The sequence below is a fragment of the Poecilia mexicana genome, unplaced genomic scaffold, assembly GCF_051168715.1.
Source record: "Poecilia mexicana isolate PSO_F unplaced genomic scaffold, ASM5116871v1 scaffold_15, whole genome shotgun sequence".
NCBI lineage: Eukaryota > Metazoa > Chordata > Actinopteri > Cyprinodontiformes > Poeciliidae > Poecilia > Poecilia mexicana.
Genome location: NW_028263384.1, coordinates 9,472,970 through 9,495,115, shown reverse-complemented (window position 1 = coordinate 9,495,115; position 22,146 = coordinate 9,472,970). Strand labels below are relative to the sequence as shown.

The 22,146-nt window shown below is 40.0% G+C and overlaps 1 protein-coding gene across 1 annotated transcript in view; it reads left to right on the top strand.

The window, feature by feature from the left end:
- Positions 1-4,961, top strand: part of LOC106929829 (inactive phospholipase D5) — a 52,498-nt gene extending 47,537 nt beyond the window's left edge. Inside the window, exon 10 of the mRNA XM_088013434.1 lies at positions 800-4,961. Coding sequence (XP_087869560.1) covers positions 800-1,341 — 542 coding nt within the window. The 3' untranslated portion in view covers positions 1,342-4,961. The remainder of the gene's footprint in view (positions 1-799) is intronic.
- Positions 4,962-22,146: the final 17,185 nt, after the last annotated feature.

Below are 22,146 nucleotides of genomic sequence, written 5' to 3'. Positions count from 1 at the left end.
ATGTTGCTCACCTCCAGATGCTGAATGCCTGAAATTCATAAAGTGCAACTGACAGCATGGCCTATGTTCTATTTAACGCGGCTAATTATTATCAGGTCATTTGGGCTCTTATAGAGTATTGAAATTTCAGTCCCATATTATCAGCTGAAACTGAAGTGAAAAATTTAACAAGACCCTGATGTCACTGAAAGGTCAAATTCACAGCAGAACACTGTGAATTTGACACCACTGCTCTCAAAAAGCATGAGTTTGCCTTTTAAACACAAGCATACATGACATGAAAGGCAGTTTTGGATATTATCTTTCTTAGTGCCTTTGTGAATGCTTACAGCTATCTTCCAACAGATATGCCACATAAGATTGGTTATGTTTTTAAGTAACCATTTATGGAAACTGTTGGATGTCTGAAGTGACTAATATAAATGCAGTGGTCATCACAACCACAATATTGTTTATTATCTGACTCAGTTGTTCTGAGTAAGGATTGTGGGTAAGCATTTGCCTTTGTGCAGTCAACCAGCCAAATGACTGTGGATTTTTTTTTTCTCCAAACAGATTGTCACTCCTCTTGACTTTTGGTTCAGTCGAATGAAACCGAGATGTTACATATAATCCTGTTCAGTGCACTGTTGGACATGTGGAGTTTGGTTTCCAATTAAAATGCATGCTAAAGAAGTCTGCTTAAATGCAACAACAGTCCACAAAGCCCTCAATAAATCATCATTACATATAACTGTATCAATATTTGCATCTTAATGCAATATCATCCTTCTTCTTTCTCTGCTCTGTTTCCTGACAGGCAACCTTGACTGGGTGGGGAAAGAGTTCAACTATAACGCAGGAGCAGGCCTTGTGATCAGTCATCCAGAAAACGTGGCAGAGAGGAACTCCACAGTGGTGGAGCAGCTACAGGCTGTTTTCAAGCGGGACTGGTTTTCACGTTACGCCAACACAATACAGACTAATAAAATCCCGGTTTGCAGCAAGCAACAGATCAACAAGTCGGTGCTTTTTAAATCCGGCCACAGAAACTATGTGGCCTTGCCAAGTCAACAGGACTTCGGACCTGCACCACTGAGAAACCATCCAAAAGCTGATCGACCCACACCGGACAAAATAGCACACCATGAAGACAGGCTGAAAAAAATCAGCTCGCAAAGCTTGGCCAACGAACAGGGCCCAGTTATGAACAACCACCAAGAGAGGGCTGGAATCAAAATGAGTGACCTCGATAACGACCGTGCACACATAAAAGATTGGAAGTTTAACATTTCAGAGGATCCACCCAGCCGGTGGGCCGAAAGCAGCGGCTTCAGAGAGATCTCCAACGGATCTCTGTGACGTGTAAAGTGCGATTCTGTTACTGAACTTTTGTAGCATTTTAATATTGACATTTCTGAGTAAAATATTTAAGCATAGTCTGGTTGGCAAGTATTCACACAAGGAAAAACCCAGGATGTCACGAAGGACATGGGCTGGATTCAACAGAGACAAAAAACAAACATACCTGCTACATATTTAACTAATTCTCAGTCAAAGGATGTACGTGAAGTTAAACCGATTGCCTGAATATGTACTATAAGAGGATTTTGGCAGTCATACCTTAGCGCCCTTTAAAAGGGAGTTAAAAACACCTGCATGCCTATGCAGAGACAGGAAGAGGTGCAGAATGTGCAGCTATCACAGCTATATCTATTTGGTAGCTCTCCAAAATAGATCAACTTTATAATAATTGCCTTTTTTGTAAATAGTTTTGTTAATACCCAGTAACACTTTTAACGAGAACACATTTCTATTTAAAATAAAAAATAAAAAATTGTTCCGTTTACAGGAAAAGGACAATAATGTTGCTCTGCCCAGACAATGCTTTTAGTCCTCTTAATGGAAATAACTCCTGAAACTGATTTTGAATATTGACCCAAAGCAGAGGAACTGGAGCGCTAAAGGCTCTTTACAAATCAATATCCATCATGGTTTTGTTGGTTGCAAGTTGCTGGAAACCATGTAAGATTGGGTGCATCAAAGTGAATTATTTTACTGACACCGAAACAGATTTAAATTATATAAGCATTTTCTTGTTGCGTTGCTGCTACTGAAACACTTTCGCTACTTCCCCCCTCCCCCACAGGGAGATACAGTTTGGTATTTCTCGTTGTGGACGATGGGCTTTTACTTTGAAGGGCTCCTGACAAGCAAAAGTTACTCTTCTTGTATTCCTATATCCCAGCCAAGCAGGAGGAACAGTGCATTTATATTGACTCTTTCCAAACACAGCACTGTAACCAGGGTGCACACAGAAAAAAAAAAAAAAAAAGCAGGGGGACGACACTTGGATCTCTGCTGTACATTAAATCAATGCAATGAATTTTTAACCAAGCTGACAGCTGAAGTAGCTGCTGTGGACCCTCAAGGACATGTTGGACTGTAACGTCATCCCTGAACCTTACCTGCCTTCCTTTTAACGTAGTCAGAGCTATGCTGTAGATTGTTAGGAAAGAAATACGACTTAGCACTTGACTGAAAGCTTGTAGCAAATTTCATTTTTGCATTTTGAATGTTAGCATGTAGCCTGTGTTTACACAAACCTCTAGCCACGTTTTTTTGTGGTTAAGAACTATATCTAAGGTTCTTTTTTTTCTTACTCTAAAAGCCATTAATCAAGCAAACAGGAAGGCATTATCAGCTGAAACTGCAGTTAGATGTTTGGGCGTCTTGTCTTGATTTCAGCTAAAATGAATACATCTGTAATAAACGTCTTGTCTGTTAGCACCATGGAAAATACCAGTAAAAATTAAATTAAGCACAAACGGAAAGAAGTTTGGTGTAAAAAGAAACAGCGGTCCAAAATGCCTTACAAAAGTAATCACGCGTGTGCAAATGTCCAAGGGGGTGTCAATACTTTTGCAAGACGCTGTATGAAGCTTATATCTGAGTCAACTGCACTTTACTCTTTGCTGCGGTGACTTTTATTTGTTTATCTTGTGTTTCTTTTGCCTACGCATTTTTGGACCAAACCGTTTCTAATCAATTAATCAGTAGCTCAATCAATCATGCAATAATATAACTTTTGAAGAAGAGAAATCAAGGGAATGTTTTGTAACCTCCACCTTACACTGACAGAGAAAACATCTAATGCCAAATCACTGATCTCAGTGGAAGATCAAACAATCATGTGCCAAAATAAATAAATAAATAAAACAACGCTTGACATGAATATCTTCTGCCACCTGGTGGACGATATGAAAAAAAGTAAACTTTCTATATGTAGGACAAAATATTTGTCAAGTATAGGCATTTCATATTGTTTCACAAGATTCACAATAGCTGCTATATAAGTCACTAAAACCCCTTTAATAAACAGCACTGACATGGTTTTCAGTTCATTATAGGGCTAATGCATGTGATTTCACATACAACGTACAAACTGTAATGTCAGATTTCAGCAGAAGTTTGGTCTGAAAGTGTTCTGACACCTGTCGTTTCATGTAATTAGATTTTAACAGATGTAAATAAAGAAAGTCACTTTACACCAACGATATGCTTAATTCTAACATGTGTATGTACTTTCCATTTTGTTTAATGCACTCTGCAACCACAATCTCACATTGGAGGTATATCTGGAATGCCATTGATAACATTGCAATTATCAGCTGATTGTGACATGTCTTGGTAAAAAAAAAAATGCTGCTAATATACTCTGCCCATGTCTTTGTGTGAAATAATACCTGCCTGTATGTTTCCCTCTTAGCAGGGGCTATATGCATGACACTGGAGTTTGTGTTTACTTGGAAAAAGTGACATTGAAGATGTCGCTTGTCAAGGTTTGAAACCAGAAACATATTTGCAAGAGCCTTCATGACAAATGAAAGAAGGCCTGTTTCTGTATTACTTGCTGGGGAGTATTTTGACTGATAAGATCTGAGGATATTTTTTTGTGTGAAACGTCTTGGATTTAAACTATCTTTATGATGTCAGGTGGTACAAAGGTGTTTGTGGAGCCACAAATTTCAGCAGAATGGAGAAATGACTTTCATTTTAAAGCTAAAGATTCTCAAAGTCGCCTACATGTATTCTATTGTACCGGCATGACATTCTGCATGCACTGCCTTTATGAACTTTGCACAGTAAGCTATGAGCCTTCATAAAATTAAGTTAAAAGGGAACTCTTATATACCTTTAACCCTTTAACTGCCGCACCTAGAAAAAAACTTGTGAAAATTTTTTTATTTGCATTTCTTTTACCCTAGGGTGATCCATAAACACAATCAATATTTTTTTTTTCAACAGACCCTGTGGTTTTGGAAATATTGATCTCTACCAAACGGTTGAGATGTCCTTTATGGTTAAAGTTCATCTCTACCAAACGGTTGAGATGGTCACTTAATGGTTTAACTCTTTGACAACCACAAAAAGAAAAAAAACTTGTGAAAATGTTTTTCCTTGCATTTATTTTACCCTAGGGTGATTCATAAACACAATCAATATTTTTTTTTTCAACAGACCCTGTGGTTTTGGAAATATTGAGATGTAAGTTAATAATAAATGTAGCAAATTAAGCTAATGTAGTTGACATTTATTTCTTTAGTATAAAATCAAGTCATTTTCCTCTATTGGTGCAAATATGAAACAAGTGTTATTACAGTGTTATACACTAATAATAATTATGGCATTATCTTACAAAAGAATTTTTGTGACTTTCTGAGTTGATATTAACAAATATGGTAAAATTTTAGAATAAATATGGGGAAATCATAATTTTCACTATTACTAACTAATTTAAACTTTTCAACCATCACTAGGTTTGTATATGACCTAATAAAAATACCAAGTACAGTAGATAAATTAAAATAAAATGCTAATTTATGAAGAAATAAACAACAAAAAAATGTCTGGGGTAATGGATACAGTTTATTTCTGTCAAAATGCCACAAAACACTGATTTTAATTTCAACCAAGAAAAACATTGCGTCGAACAAGGAAATATTACATTTTAATTTTTCCTATCTTCAGTCAGTGTCAGCAATCAGGTCAAAGCATGATTCATGGTGCCAGTAGTCCTCCAGTGACAGGAAATTGAAAACACCCATAAAAAGAAGGATCGCTAGGAAATGCTGTATTTCTTCAGGGCTAGTCTTGATTTTATCCCCCAGCTCTTGAGCAGAGTACAAATTGGTGTGATGTGTGATATGTTCAATCATCTCATTAGTGAAGAACATTTTGAAATACTGAAAGGGTTAGGGTAGGGTTAGGGTAAGGTTAGGATAGGGATAGGGTTAGGGGCAGGATAGGGTTAGGGCAGAGCTTCAGGGGGTTCAAATCTTGAATTCAGAACCTGGAACTCATCAATGTCTTCCTGCTTCCAGATTCTTCTTGGGCTTTTGTTGTAGACTGAGGTGTGATTTGGGTCTGCGTTGTCATTTTGCTGCTCCAAGGGAACTTCTTCTTGGTCATCATTGCTCAGAACACCATCAGATTCTTGAGGATTTTTTGGTAAAATGGCAAGAAGACTGTGTGGTCTCACAACTTAGAAGGATTTATTGTAAATAGTGGTGGTTGAAAAGTTTAAATTAGTTAGTAGTAGTGAAAATCATAATTTCCCCACATTTATTCTAAAATGTTACCATATTTGCTAATATCAACTCAGAAAGTCACAAAAAAAATTTGTAAGATATTGTTGTAATTATTCTTAGTGTATGACACTGTAATAACACTTGTTGTTTCATATTTGCACCAGTAGAGGAAAATGACTTTTGATTTTATACCAAAAAAATAAATGTCAACTACATTAGCTTAATTTGCTACTTTTACCATTAAGTGACATCTCAACCGTTTGGTTGAGCTTATTTTTAAAAAATTATTAGACCTTTTAATTTAGTTTTTTAGGTGGTATAAAGTAACATAATTCTGTTTAATAGGGTCTATAACACTATCATATGCCAGAAAACTATTCCTACTTCTCAAAGTATTACCACAACCAGTCGATATTTGTGACAGAGTTTTTGTGTTTCTGACTTCCTGGTTGGAGAGGGAAAGAAGAAGAATGCAATTTAAAGAAACAGTGCCCTCTATTTAATTTCTTTAGCATATCATACTTCAAGCAAGTGGCAGAGATGGCTCAATCAGGTTAAGCTAAGTTAGGCACCCCTCATGTTGAGATATAGAGACCCAAAATGTGCTCAACCAAATGGTTGAGCGGGCAGTTAAAGGGTTAAAGACATGAATAGAATGTATATTTATGGAATATTATTGTAATGCACACTTCTGCTTACCGGATTGCTTAGTTTTTAGTCTTAATAAAAAAATAAGTACCCTATTATTGTTTGCGACTTTTATGTTTCTCAGCATTTATTTGTCTACAGGCACATCAGTTCTGAAAATTATTGCATAAGGGTTCATTCCTACAAAAGCTGATGAATATATTTTGAGTTTTAAACATATGCATCCGACCGATACAATATATTATCAGAAAACATACAAGGTCCCATTTTTTTCTAGTAAGACATCCAACTTTTACAAAAAACTAAGACAAACAATGCCGAACCTTAATATATATGTGTATTGGGGGAAAGTAACCAAATACGACTTAAAATAAAGATGAGAAAACTGATGTTTGATACATAAATTCTCCGCGATATAAACAGTTTGGCTTCCGTTAGTTCTGTCAAAATGCAAGAAAGAGCGAATTCCCCTTATAGCAGCAAAAACAGCAACTTCATACCTGTTGGGGAAAATATACTACATTTGCTTTGCATTGTCTCCACATGATGGCAATGATATAGTAGGATCCAATTAAATTCTGGACTAATATGGGTTGTTGCTATGTTGTTTTACAGTGTTTTAAGATCTTCTTCAATGTGCCCTTTTTTTACTTTGAGCCCCCGCCCCTCCAAAGGTCCCTGCACGGCTCTGCATGTGCTGCGCAGTCCGGTGTGTTTTGGTTCCGTTTGCAGCAAAACAGGACAACTCGCACACCAAGTCATCAGTAGAGCAGGTGTTTAAATCAGCTAATCAACCACCGCTGTGTTCAGGCGAAAATATATTAATAATGACAATATAGACATCCAGCCTGTTGTCAGGCTGGATGTCTGCTATGTGGATGGATGTCCTCACATAGCAGGACATCCATCCATAACAAACTGGATGTCCTGTTTTGGTGTTTTTGCGTACTTTTTTGTGTGGGAAATGTTGGTTTTTTGGTGTTGATTCTCCTGATAGGGTTGAATGCATCTCTGCTTTATCTGCTCATTGAGATGTTGTCTGTCGGTTGGCATGGCAACGGGTGTAATGCTGACACAGAGTGAGAGAAAGCAGAATAGAAGTGGTTTTGTCTAGTTTTGTTTGAATTCGAATTTGCTCTTTCTTGCATCTTCACAGAACTAACAGAAACCGGTGCGTTCACACTGCAGCCTGAAGTGACTCAATTCCGATTTTTTTGACGTAATGCGACCTGTATCCGATCTTTTCATGGCAGTGTGAACAGCACAGGTCGGATTCTTTTTCGAATGTGACCCATATCAGATACGTATCCGATTCAAATGCGACCTAACATCCGAACTGAACATCACTGTTTCTCAACAAATCTCACTATTCTGCGTCCTGATAAGCGCAACTGGGAAGAAAAACAACAACCATGACGGATTATATGAGGATTAAGTTGTTAATATGCTGCTCCGGCCGGACAAAACTTCAAATATATAAGCTAAGCTCCACCGTTAGCTTCCATGTTTACTTCCGCAAACCAGTGTTGTGGTACTCGAAGTTGGTCTTGGTCTTAAGACCGGTCTTAAGACCATTTTTTGATGGTCTCGGTCTCGTCTCGGACTCGACCGCATTTGGTCTCGGTCTTGTCTCGGTCTCGGGCGCTGAGGACTCGGCATTTTATTTCAAGACCAGTCAAGACCGCAACTGTGAAAATATCACTAAACGTACAGCATACTGTCCACTTTATTTGTTAACATCTTTGTTTTCAGTGGATGCAAAACGCACCAATTAAAATCCAAGCAACTACGTGTTTCTGTTACTCCCCCCACCCTCCCCACCTTTCACTCTCCCTCCTCCTCCCCTCCCCACCTTTCACTCGCGGGCGGCGCTCCAGGACATGCGCAGTGGTTTCCTCTCAGCGGCAGAAAATATTTGTCTAATCGTCAGTAATATAATAGCGCTGCATAAATAGTAAGAAATCCGATGGCCACAGCTAACTCAGCAGCGCTTCGCTTTCACAGACGGTGGGGTCAACGTCTAACTTTTTTTCGTCACTTAGAAAAGTAGCTCAAAGAAGGTAAGCTCCGTTAACGTGATGTTATCAAAGCTAGCTGTACAGAGACACATAAGCATTGTGATGAAATATGTTATCACTCACTGTGCTGAATTATTGTGCGGAGGTGTTGACTGACTTGTCGCATATATGGGACAACGCTATGTCCAAAAGTCTGCAATATAGTGAGGTGACATTCAGAAACAGTCGATTCTTCTCCACGGCTCTTTACTTATTAGATAGGACTGGAGTGTCACTCACTGAGAGCCGTTGTTCTATCAGATAGCCATACGCTGTCAGGATAGCATACATGCATTAAGCATTAAGAAATCCGACCGTCAGAGGAGTTGTCAGTTCACCATACGCAGCAAGTTATGATGAACTTAAGTCATTAAATTGTTTTCAATGATAACTATATAGATATACATGTGTTGTCATGGTTTCAAAGTGTATTTAAAGCAGGGTCTGGCTGCAGCTGGAGTCAGCTACAACACACGCTGTGTAAAACTCACTTAACCGCTAAGTCAGGATGCCATACAACTGTTAATAACAAAGTGTATGACGATCTACGTCATGATTCTATGTTGTTGATTAAATGAAATCTTATGGTAATGACGTGTCTGACAGATATAGCCGGTGTTCTATGACATAGCCATACGCTGTCAGAATAGCATACATGCAGTGAGTACCATGCCAGTGCATGCGCATTAAGTCCGACCGTCAGTGTAGTTGTCAGTATACGCAACAAGTTATGACGAAAATAAGTAATTAAATTGTTTATAATATGACATAATGTGATAACTAGCTGGATATACATGCGTTGTCGTGGTTTCAAAGTGTGTTTAAAGCAGGTCTGGCTGCAGCTGGATGCCATACAACTGTTAATAACCAAGTGTATGATGATCTACGTCATGTTTCTATGTTGCTGATTAAATAAAATCATATGGTAATGACAGCGTATGCATATCTGAGCTAAGCGTACGACTATCTGACAACGTATGCTGATTTGACAGAACACCGTGATCTGACCTGACAGAACACCTGTTCTTTGTTCTTGTAATGCTCTGTGTACACTGCATCATTATTTTATTTTATTATGTACGTTAATATTTAAATTAACAAATAACTAAAACACAAGAACGAAAGAGCACGCAGAGCATGCACTCTTTGATTGTTTTTGTTCAAAGTGGCAGCTGCAATGTCTGCCATGGTGTCAGACTACCTGGCTTCATGTACTGGGAGAGAGTGAGAACAGTCACTATGAGCGCCTTCTGTTTGGTTACTTCTTGCTTGTTGCTCCTTGGTCAGTGTTCATGGTTGAGCGTTATTTACCGTCAGGGCATTGCCTCAATTGCTATGTTTAATGGTGCAGACAGTGGTGGCTTTTTATATGAGTAATATGGGCAAATGCCCAGGGTGTTATGTTTTTAGGGATGGCACGAGACCATCACACTTTTTAGCACATAAATGGAATATTTAATATTAGTAAAATGTATTAAATATTTAATATCTAGGTGTTTTATGGTAATATGGATCTTTCAGATTATTTTGAGAAGCAATTTCGATCATATTTTACATCTTATTGTGTCATGTAGCACGGGCCGCTGGTCTTGGTCTTGACTCGGTCTCGACTCCCCTCGGTCTTGGTCTTGACTTGGTCTCGGACCCCAAAAGTCTTGGTCTTGTCTCGGTCTCGATACACTCTGGTCTTGGTCTTGTCTTGGTCTCGGGTTAGGTGGTCTTGAACACAACACTGCCGCAAACACTGAGCACTTCTTCTTTTTATGGCAGTTGGCAGAACACTGAGAACGCTGACGCTATTGCGCCCTCTACTGCGCATGCGGGACACTTTCAGGTCGTTTGCCCGTTTACACTGCAGAACACATACAGGTCGCATTTACTGGCAGTGTGAACGCCCCGGCAAAAAAATCGGAATTGCCAAAAAATCGGAATTGAGTCACTTCAGGCTGCAGTGTGAACGCACAAACTGTTTGTACATTTATACCGCAGAGAACTTATGTATCAAATATCAGTTTTCTCATCTTTATTTTAAGTCGTATTTAATAGATATATCTGATAATAAATGATGGCGCTACTAATATATTTGTGACAGATTTCTGCTCGTCCTACACTGGAATAGAATTGTTTTCTGGACTCATTGCATCACATAGCGACTAATAGGCGCTGTCCAATCCAGTAATTCATATCAATTAACAGCAGTATGAAAGACGTAAAAAGAATTATTAACTACATTAAGAAACTATATTTAATCCTCAGTGCTACATTTTGAAATGTTTGAAATGTATGCATTTTGAAACAATGCAGAATATTGCTAAAACAATATTTTGCAACAAGTAAATAAAGTCCAGTGATAGGGCTGTGTAAAGTAAATGTGAGAATGAGACGTTATATTATATATATATATATATATATATATATATATATATATATATATATATATATATATATATATATATATATATATATATAAATTCCCTTCTCATCCTCTGAGCTCGGGTCCTCTACCAGAGGCCTGGGAGCTTGAGGGTTCTGCGCAGTATCTTGGCTGTGCCTAGTACTGCATATTTCTGGACTGAGATGTCTGATGTTGTTCCTGGGATCTGTTTTAGCCACTGCTCCAGTTTGGGGGTGACTGCCCCGAGGGCCCCGATGACCACAGGCACCACTGTGGTCTTCACCTTCCGGGCCTTCTCCAGTTCCTCTCTGAGGCCCTGGTATTTCTCCAGTTTCTCGTGCTCCTTTTTCCTGATGTTGTAGTCACTTGGTATTGCTACATCCACCACAACGGCTTTCCTCTGTTCTTTATCCACCACCACAATGTCCGGTTGGTTCGCCATTACCATCTTGTCTGTCTGGATCTGGAAGTCCCACAGGATCTTAGCTCGGTCATTCTCCACCACCTTTGGGGGTGTTCCCCACTTTGATCTTGGGGCTTCCAGTCCATATTCTGCACAGATGTTCCTGTACACTATGCCCGCCACTTGGTTATGTCGTTCCATGTACGCTTTCCCTGCCAGCATCTTGCACCCTGCTGTTATACGCTGGACTGTCTCAGAGGTCTCCTTACACAACCTACACCTTGGGTCTTGTCTGGTGTGGTAGATCTGAGCCTCTACTGCTCTGGTGTTTAGGGCCTGTTCCTGGGCGGCTAGGATGAGGGCCTCTGTGCTGTCCTTGAGTCCAGCTTTTTCCAGCCATTGGTAGGATTTCCTGATATCAGCCACTTCAGTTATTTGTCGGTGGTACATCCCATGTAGGGGCTTGTCCTCCCATGATGGTTCCTCCAGCACCTCGTCCTCTGTTCCCCATTGTCTGAGACATTCGCTGAGCACATCGTCCGTTGAGGCTTTGTCCTTGATGTATTTATGGATCTTGGATGTTTCATCCTGGACAGTGGCTCTCACACTCACTAGTCCTCTGCCTCCTTCCTTACGGCTTGTGTACAGTCTCAGGGTGCTGGATTTGGGGTGGAACCCTCCATGCATGGTTAGTAGCTTCCGAGTCTTAACATCTGTGGCCTTTATCTCTTCCATTGGCCAGCTAATTATTCCGGCAGGGTATCTGATTACTGGTAAGGCATAGCTGTTTATTGCACGGATCTTGTTCTTGCCATTGAGCTGGCTTCTCAGGACTTGCCTTATTCGTTGGAGGTATTTGGCTGTGGCTCCTTTCCTTGTGACCTCATCGAGGTTGCCATTTGCTTGTGGTATTCCCAGGTACTTGTAACTGTGCTCTATGTCTGCTATTGTTCCTTCTGGGAGTGAGACCTTCCCTCTCTTTGTAACCATCCGGCCACACTTCTCTAGTCCGAATGACATCCCAATGTCAGTGCTGTAGATCCTGGTGGTGTGGATCAGTGAGTCGATGTCTCGCTCGCTCTTAGCCAGTCTTGTTGATGATTTGGCTGAGGGGGTTCAGGCCTATGCAGAACAGCAGTGGGGACAGAGCATCTCCTTGGTATATGCCACATATAATGTATCCTATTGATACATCTCTAAGCATTCAATGACTCATAGGCTTTCTTTGCATCGGCATAGAAGGGCATCGGCTCATGTATTTATCCATGTGTCCGCTTATCTTAGCCGCTATGATGCCTGATATGAGCTTCCATGTTGTAGAGAGACAGGTTATTGGCCGATAGTTGGATGGGACTAAACCCTTCCATTGCGCCCTTCAGTTAACCATTCAGGGTGAGTCCCATTTTAGCAGCTGGTTCAGTTGAGCTGCCAGTCGCTCATGGAGGGCAGTGAGTTTCTTTAGCCAGTAGGCATGGATCATGTCAGGTCTTGATCTTAGCCTCTAACTGTCTTTTCCATGGTGGATATTGGGTTTCATGGTTGCTCTTATAGCCAAGCATATCAAGGATCACTGATGCTGAGTTGTATATCAGCTCATTGGTTTCTGTTATGGTGTTGGTAGGGATCGTTCTCAATGCTGCATTCACATCTTCAATGAGACTTTCTGATGGTACTTCACTCAGCTGCTGTAGTTGGCGTCGGGGTTGTCTGGTGTTCATTCAGGCCATGATTCTCTCTCTCAGGTCAGCTGCTGCCTCGTTCAGCTTTGATGGTTCGTTGATTACTGGGGCTACATACCCAGTCTCTGGGGTAGTTGTAGTTAACTCCCCCTTGTCCTGACATCCAGGCTCCTCCCCCTTGCCGTAGCATTTGTGTTGTACCTCGTCAATCTCAAGGTGTGATAGCAGTTGCCGTTTGCGGATGTTGGAACACTGAGCTACTAGTTGTTTAGCAGTCATTGTAGACTGGGGATGGTTCCCCAGCACCTGACGCAGACCTTGTTTGGCCGGGCGACGTCTGAGCCAGCATGTTATGCATATCGAACCCGGGTGGAAGACTGGTGACATACCCATTGAGCTATACAGTCATCAGTCATATATATATATATATATATATATATATATATATATATATATATATATATATATATATATATATATAGGTGACGTGCGGCGAGGTTCATTGCTGGTGAGGCACCGACTTAATTATAATCGGATTTACAAATCTAGACCCCCTACATGTTATTGTTTACATAAGGAAATTTCACGCATGCGTACAATGCTGGAGGGCAAAAAGGCTATTCCTTTATATGACATCCATAGCCGCACCGCAGAATAATTCCGTTATCTCAATCAAACTTAGACATGTAGATATTATTAATTTCGTGCTGAGCTTAACAGCAAAGGGAGAAACCGTTAAAGTACAACTCAAAACCACGTCTTTCTCGCTCTCTGTATCAGCTCAGCTACTGTATGGCTAGCTCGCTGTTACTGTCTCTTACTCTGCAGTTGTGGAGTCACAATATCTGGGTTCATGAGCGCCCCCAGCGATGAGGCACGAGAACTGCCTGCCTCACCTCGAATCTGTTCTCTGCCTTTTATGATCGCTGCTCAGCACACGAAACACGCTACACACACAGTTGGTGACAAAAAACACTGTACATTATATACATAAGCTAAATTATGGAAACTCAGTCCATATATTAAATGTCTTTAACCATTTTATTGGCGACGTACAGACAGGAGGAGCACGCTCTCATAGAATGGCAACCGGTGCAGTTAGCGAGAGGTTGTGCAATCCCAGGTGAGGCTCAGCTCACTGCTGCCTTACCGGCTTCGCTTCCAAGCCTTTGGGGGTGACTGCCCCGAGGGCCCCGATGACCACAGGCACCACTGTGGTCTTCACCTTCCAGGCCTTTTCCAGTTCCTCTTTGAGGCCCTGGTATTTCTCCAGTTTCTCGTGCTCCTTTTTCCTGATGTTGTAATCACTTGGTATTGCTACATCCACCACAACGGCTTTCCTTTGTTGTTTATCCACCACCACAATGTCCGGTTGGTTTGCCATTACCATCTTGTCTGTCTGGATCTGGAAGTCCCACAGGATCGGTCAGGTAGATCTGAGCCTCTATTGCTCTGGTGTTTAGGGCTTGTTCCTGGGCAGCCAGGATGAGGGCCTGGCTGCCCTCATCCTACCAATGGCTGGAAAAAAGTCCAGCTTTTTTCAGCCATTGGTAGGATTTCCTGATATCAGCCACTTCAGTTATTTATCGGTGGTACATTCCATGTAGGGGCTTGTCCTCCCATGATGGTACTTCCAGCACACACACACACACACATATATATATATGTGTATATATATATATATATATATATATATATATATATATATATATATATATATATATATGCTGCCACCCCTGAAAATCCCCTTGCCACCCCATAGATATTATTCTAGATCCGCCCCTGCTGATAATTATGACAAATATTTAGTTCCTGGGTGGACCCCTGGATTCATAAACCCCACCCTTCTCAATAATTTCTGTTTTCTGCATCAATATCTTTAGAGACTTAAACCAATCTCTAACCAAACACAGAGGGTTGACCACCCACCCACCCATCCATCATCCATCCATCCATCCATCCATCCATCCATCCATCCATCCATCCATCCATCCATCCATCCATCCATCCATCCATCCATCCATCCATCCATCCATCCATCCAAAAACCAATTAAACTTTGACAACGGTCCCCCTGTCAAAAAGAAAACTTTATTTTGACCGTCTGTGGAGATATTTTGATTTTGTCTTTCCACATGAAGTGATATGAATAGGCGGAAGATAAATAATATTTTGGGGTTTCGTCGGCTTTGGGTCTGTGTCCTCAGATTTCAGTTTGATATTATTTGACTGAATTGGCGGAATTTTATCCTTCTGTGAAAATGAGATATCTGAAATTTTATTTTTCAACCCTGTGATGTTGTACTCTTGCGTCTTTATTTTTGTTAAAAGCACACTTATCTCTTTCTCTAGGGCTTTGATCTGTCTTCTGAGAGCTTTAGCAGTGCTCTGACTCTCCTGCACTCTATTCAATGTATCTTCCGGCAGTAGGTCTAACTTACACTTGAGATGTTTCAGCACTTGCTGCAGCTTCTCCTCCTCAAGCTTGAGATTCTTAAATTCTCCTTCCTTCTCTTTCAGTTTTGTGGACAATCTGTGGATCTCAGATCGATACACTCTGAGTTTCTCATTTTTCGTGTCGTCATCTGGGAGAATTATAATATCTCCTTTATCCTCATCCATCCATAACCTTTCTACCTTAGAATATGTTTCTTTAACCATTTTAAATTTCTGCTCATTCTCATGGAGTCTTAGAACTTCCTTAGATAGCTCTATAATTTTACATTCCTGTTCGCGGATTGTGTCTGCCAGTATTCCAATTTTTCTCTCACTATAGAAAATTGCTTCTGTAGCTCTCCTGTTCTTTGCCAGAGAGTCTTCTGTCTGCGTCTTTAGTTTGGTATATTCTTCCTGTTTCTGCAAGAGGTCTTTTTCAAATTTTATCTTATTTTTCTTGCTGCTACGAATCTCGTCAGCCAGCTTTGCCTTGAGCTGCTCCACTTGATCCTTAAGAAACTTATTGTCTTGCTGGAACTTTTGCAGGACTGTCTGTGTTTCGATAATCTCTTTCTCATAATTAGCTAAAGAATGTTCCAGAATTCGTTTTTCTTTCAGCAGGCCTGTTTTTTCTGTGTGAGCACTTTTAAGGTGTTCCTGGAGGAATTGGAATTTCACATCTAGTTTTGACAACTTCATCTCAGTTTCACTCAAAGCCTTTTTTAGTCCCGTGACTTCCTTTCGTAGGCTCAAATTTTCTTCATCTTTGTGCTTTATTCGCTTCATTGATGTTTCTTCATTTAGGCGATTTCTTCTCGCCTCAACTTCTGTCTCTTCTGCAAGTTTGCGTTGTCTCTTAAGTTCCTCTGCCTGAGCATCGATTTGCTTTTGTTTTACATCCAATGCGATGTTAAGATGGCTAATTGTGTTCTCTTTAGTTTTCAAGAGATCTGACTGCTTATAAAGCTCTTCTTTGTGGGCCTCTAATTCATCTTTAAATGCGCTTGCTTTTTGATGAGACAAGTCTAGTTGTACTTTCAATTTTTGGTTGTCATCGGTGAGCTCTGAGACTTGTTTCTCAGCGATCAATGCTCTATCTTTGTAGAGCTTCATTGCTGCCAATCTATCAGTCAAATCTCGTCTTTGTGCTGTTGCAAGCATCAGAGAATTTGTCTTCTCTGCAAGACTAGATTTCATGTTTTTTAACTGATCTTCTAGAGTCTGAATTCTAGCATCACGTTCCTGAAGTTTGGTCAAAAACCCTTTACATTTGTTAGAAAGTTTAAAATATTTTACCTCTAACCCTTTCATTTCCTTCTGCAGGGATATGTTTTCTAGTTGTAAATCCTTTTCGGTATGTTTTTTTCTGTCCTTGGAAGGAGAATTGCCTCTTTGCTGTATGGATGGTCTTGTTGCATCTCTGGCTCTCTCACCCTCATTTTTCATGAGTTTCTTTTGGGTTTGGGGATCATTGTCAGTTTGTTGATCCGACCTGGCCTTGGTTTGCAAATCTTCTGCTGAACGTTTCATTTTCCTTTTTTATAGCAATCGTTTTAAGTCTCCGGACACATTTTCACAGAATGTAATCTATCTTGGAACTCCTTGGAAGTCTGAGTTATCATCAGTGTCTTTGTCATATTCAAAGCCATTGAGTATGACATCACAAAGTCATGAGTGATGTCATGATCTTTGTCCCCATGACATCACTGACTGTTCCTAAACAATGAGGTTCTATCTCACTTGAAAAGTCAATACAAATCTCCCCCTGACCAAAATCCACATGGCCTGATTTGTCCCCCCTTAGGATGCCCCCTAAAAGTGTGCACAGCAAAAAGCCCAGTGTTGATTTAGCTCCCACAGAGTTGATTTTAACACTTTTTCAGGGTTTATATACTCTGGAAAAAAGAAAACTGCAATCTGTCCAGAAGAGTTAAAAAAAATTGTAGACATTCAAAATAGATGAATATCAATGAGAAAATACGAATGGTATCAACCCTTACTGTGTATAAACATGAAATGTTTAATAAACTGGATTTGAATTGGTTTGTACAACGAAGCTGAAAGAGGCACCGGATTCGGATGTTATCAGCCCTGTTGAATGGCTTCAGACGGTCAGTCCCTCCTGTGCCTCCTGGGAGGCTCAGGAGGTTGGTATCTACCATTCGTATCACTGATCACAGCAGCTTATCACTGATAGAATTTTTTCTTTAGCTTTTTTTTTTTAATCCTTTATTGCAGATTCCTGAAACAAACACTCTCATCAAACAAATGTAAATAAATGCCTTGCTTTGTGACCAACTGACACAAAAGTGGTAATTCATGCTATTACATGATACACACTGTCCACTATTACATTTTTAAGTCAATATTTTAAAATAATTTTAATATTAGTATTTTTCTTCAATAGCTTCCGGGTCATGTGACCTACTTACTCAAAATCAGTGTAAAATAGTTTTACTAGTCTGTATAGATGAGGCACACATTTTTATTCCATTTTAACTCATTTTTATATTTCTTGCCTATTTATTTGTTATAATTTAGTGTTTTTCTTCAATAGCTTCTGGGTCATGTGACTTATTGACAGTATTTCAGTGTGAAATACTTCTACTAATCTGTATATGAAGCACACTCAGCCTCACACACCAGCTCAACCTCCTTCCCCACCAGAAAGGCGGCATTCCAGGGTCAGATTCAAATATTTTTACTCCTATCTTAAATTGTCTCACTTACTAAATGTTGTCATTAACTTAAAAGTTCATAGGTTCACAATAAGCTGTTGATCCGCAGTCTGTTATGTTACATAACACTTTTATTCTTTTTTGGGGGGGGTTGAGGCTTTCTGGACTGGGCACCAAACAGTTTAGAGATGCAAACATAAAGTTTAGAAATGGATAGTAGAAATGTCTTTTTGTATGTCATCAAGCAAATACTGTATATAGTTTTTTAAAAATAGAACAAGCAATCAGTTTGGATGAACAACTGCTATAATTGTAAATCTATTGAAACTATAAAAAGCTATTTTAATAGTGCATTTCATCATTCATTATTTGGAAAAAAATGTTTTTCTACATTTCAAGGATTTGATACTGTTGTTGACTGAAGTTTAATGTAAATATAGAAAATTTAAGTGAAACAAATCAAGTGTCTGTTTTTCATTTGACTCAAAGTTATGTCATCTATGGGGTTTTTTCAGTAAGATTTTTTTTAAGAACAAAGAAGCAAAAATATTAATGTTTCATGTGTGTTTAGAGCAACACACATGAAACATTCCGTAGGATAACCACCCATGCACGCACACACACACACACACACACACACACACACACACACACACACGCACACACACACACACACATGTTTGTGTTGCTATCTTTTTGGGGACTTTCCATTGACTTCCATTCATTTCTACAGCCTAAACCTTACCTTTACCCTTTTCCTAACCCAAACCATCACATACCTAACCCTAACCAAAACTCAATTCACACCTTAGCCCTAACTCTGACCCCTGACCCAAAAACAGGGTTTCCCCTTGTGGGGACCAGGCTCCGGTCCCCACAAGGAGCAATTGGTCCCCACAACGTAGTATATGTCAGGAAAATCGTCCCCACAAGGTATTACAAACAAACGCACACACACGCACACGCACACGCGCAGACGCACACACGCAGACACACAAGGGCAATTTAGACAGAAATAATCTAAATGGGGCTACACAGTGGTGCAGGTGGTAGAGCTGTTGCCTTCCAGTAAGAAGGTTCTGGGTTTGATTCCCAGCCTGGGGAGTTTCTGCATGGAGTTTGCATGTTCTCCCTGTGCATGAGTGGGTTCTCTCTGGGTACTCCGGCTCCAAAATGAGTCCAGAAACATGACTGTCAGGTTAATTGGTCTCTCCAAAATTCTCTCTAGGTGTGAGTGTGTGCATGGTTGTGTGTCTCTGTGTTGCCCTGCGACAGGCTGGCGACATGTCCAGGGTATACCACGCCTCTCGCCGGAACGTTAGCTGGAGATAGGCACCAGGACCCCTATTGACCCCACTAGGGACAAGGGTGTACAGAAAATGGATGGATAATCTAAATGGATCCAAATTTAAGCCAGATCAATCCAGTCCATTCCATTACAGTGTTCACGATTAAAAAACACTGAGCCAAGCATTTCCCAAAAAGTAATAAAATACTCCAAAATGAGAGCTGATTTTGAAGTGACGTATAGTTATTATCAATTCCCAAATGGACTACAGCAATCAAATCTAACTTCTCCATCATTCCATTGGTATTTTTTTATTTATATCTGGTGATGAGCTCCAAGTCTTCGGGGTTGGATGGCCTAAATGCCATTACCTTAATCTTTAACTTCTTTCATATAGTCTCTACTCCAAGATATTAAAATTACTTCCAGATCGAAGAAACATGTTTGTAAAATTTAAAGACTACTTTAAACTCATAAATATGCCAGGAGTACTAGTAATTTTTGGCTTAACTGTGGTCAGATTCAAATCCAATTACATACAATTCAATTCACTTCATTTGTAGTAATACAGAGTTCAGCTGATTATTTAAATATTAAAACGTTTCAGTGTAGGAAAGCCAAGCCAATGGCATCTTTTCATAACACTAATCCCTCCGTCTGAGTATGTTTTAACTTTGGAAAGCAAACTAACTTCAAGTATGCGCAACAAGCTAAATATGCTTTCCAAAATGAGTTCCTAATGTTTTAAAATAGGAGAGTTAACAGTGATAAAATAAACTCGAGGAGAAAACGTCCCATAAAACAGCTGGGTTAAAGTAACCCCCTTCAGGTTGTTGTTCCACACACTGCTGGATATTATATCAACCAGAGCACCTCAGGGTCATTTAACACAACAGGGTTTGGTTACAAGTTTGACACGGCATGTTGTGTTAGGTTTTGAGCTAACATGTCATTTTAATGCAAGCTAAGGGTGGATGCAACAGGAAACCCCCAACAAGCATTTCTAAATGAGTCATGTATGGATTAAAAAGAATGATTCATCTTCTGTATAAGCTTTCACTACAGGGTGAAAAACATCTAGAGGCCATTTAAAGTGGGGAAATCACTAGTTCTTATAGTTTTACTAGTTATTGTAATCAAGTGGAGAACATGCAAAGTTCATGTCAGCTGATACAACTGTTTTCTGACTTTATTACAGTGGGGGGGGGAGTATTTAGTCAGTCACCACTTCTGCAAGTTATCCCACTTAAAAAGATGAAAGAGGCCTGTAATTGACATTTTAGGTGGACCTCAACTATGAGAGACAAAATGAGAAAAAAAAATATTTTGAAAGAAATCCAACAGAAAGGGGATGGAAAGAGGGTGGGAGGGGGAGGACATCAAACCAAGGAGCCGCATAGCAGAGTTGTAGTCTCTAGACCACCGAACTCGAGACCAAATCAAGACCAAGACCAGCACCCTGTGCTACATGATGCAATAAAATTAAGTGCACCTATCAACATTGCTTCTCAAATTGATCTGAAAGATCCACATTCCCATAAAAACACCTAAATATTAAATACTTAAATCTGAAATAAATTTAACCAGTATCAATTCAAACTCTTCTTCATTCTGCTTTGCTTTCATCTCTGTGCTACAATCCGCAGAGGTCTCATGCCATCCCTAAAAAGATAACGCCCTGGGTGGTTGCCCATATTGCCCATGTCAGAATCCACAACTGTCTGCACTATTAAACATAGCAATTAACAGTAAACAACGGTCAACTATGAACACTGTCCAAGGCACAATAAGCAAGAAGTAACCAAGCAGAAGGAGCACCGTGACTGTTCTCACCCTCCCTCCATGTCTGCCACCATGACAGGTGACGAAAACACAGAGCAATGAGCATGCTCTGCGTTCTTATGTTCGTTTTATTTATTCACCAATTAAATAAATCTATATGTTTTTTAATGAAATAAAAATAATAATAGCTACTTCAGTGTACGCAGAGCATCACAAGAACAAAGAACAGCTCTCAGTAAGGCTTCAGTCCTATCAACCTTAGTAAAGATCCGTCCAGAAGAATTGGATTGTTCATGAACGTCATATTACTATATTGCAGACTTTGGTCACAGCATTGTCCCATATTTGCGACACCTCAGTCAACACCTCCGCACAATAATTCAGCGCATGAGTGACAACTTTTTTTCATCGCAGATGCAACATGTCTCTCTGTACAGCTAGCTTTGCTAGGCTTACCTTTCTTTAAGCTTTCCTTCCAAGTGACGCTAAAAGTTGGACGAAGTCCCAACCGTCTGTGAAAGTGAAGTGCTGCTAATTTTACATGTCGCCATATCTTATGATTTATGCAGCGCTATTATATTACTGACGATTAGACAGACATCTTCTCCCACTCAGAGAAAACCACTGCGCATGTCTGGAGCTACACGTGCGAGTAAAGGGGGAGGCTAAGGGTGACAACAGACACGTAAGTTACGTTATTGCTTGGATTTTACGGCGCCACCTTAAGACCCTGAACTACTCATTTTAACGGACAAAAAGCGCAACGCGACTTGGATGTAACGAGTAACGCGACGGTTTTGTAGAAATGTAGTGGAGTAGAAAGTACAGATACTTACTGTAAAATGTAGTGGAGTAAAAGTAGAAAGTACCCATTATTAAATCTACTTAAGTAAAGTACAGATACACGAAAATTGTACTTAAGTACAACTAAGTACTTAAGTACACCACTGCAGACGTGTCCCCCTACTTAAGTCAGTACATATCCGGGCTTGTCTGAAGTTTGCTAGAGAACATTTAGATGTTCCAGAAGAGCATTGGGAGAATGTCATATGGTCAAATGAAACCAAAGTAGAACTGTTTGGTATAAACACAACTCGTCATGTTTGGAGGAGAGTGAATGCTGAGTTGCATCCAAAGAACACCATACCACCTGTGAAGCATGGGGGTGGCAACATCATGCTTTGGGGCTGTTTCTCTGCTAAGGGACCAGG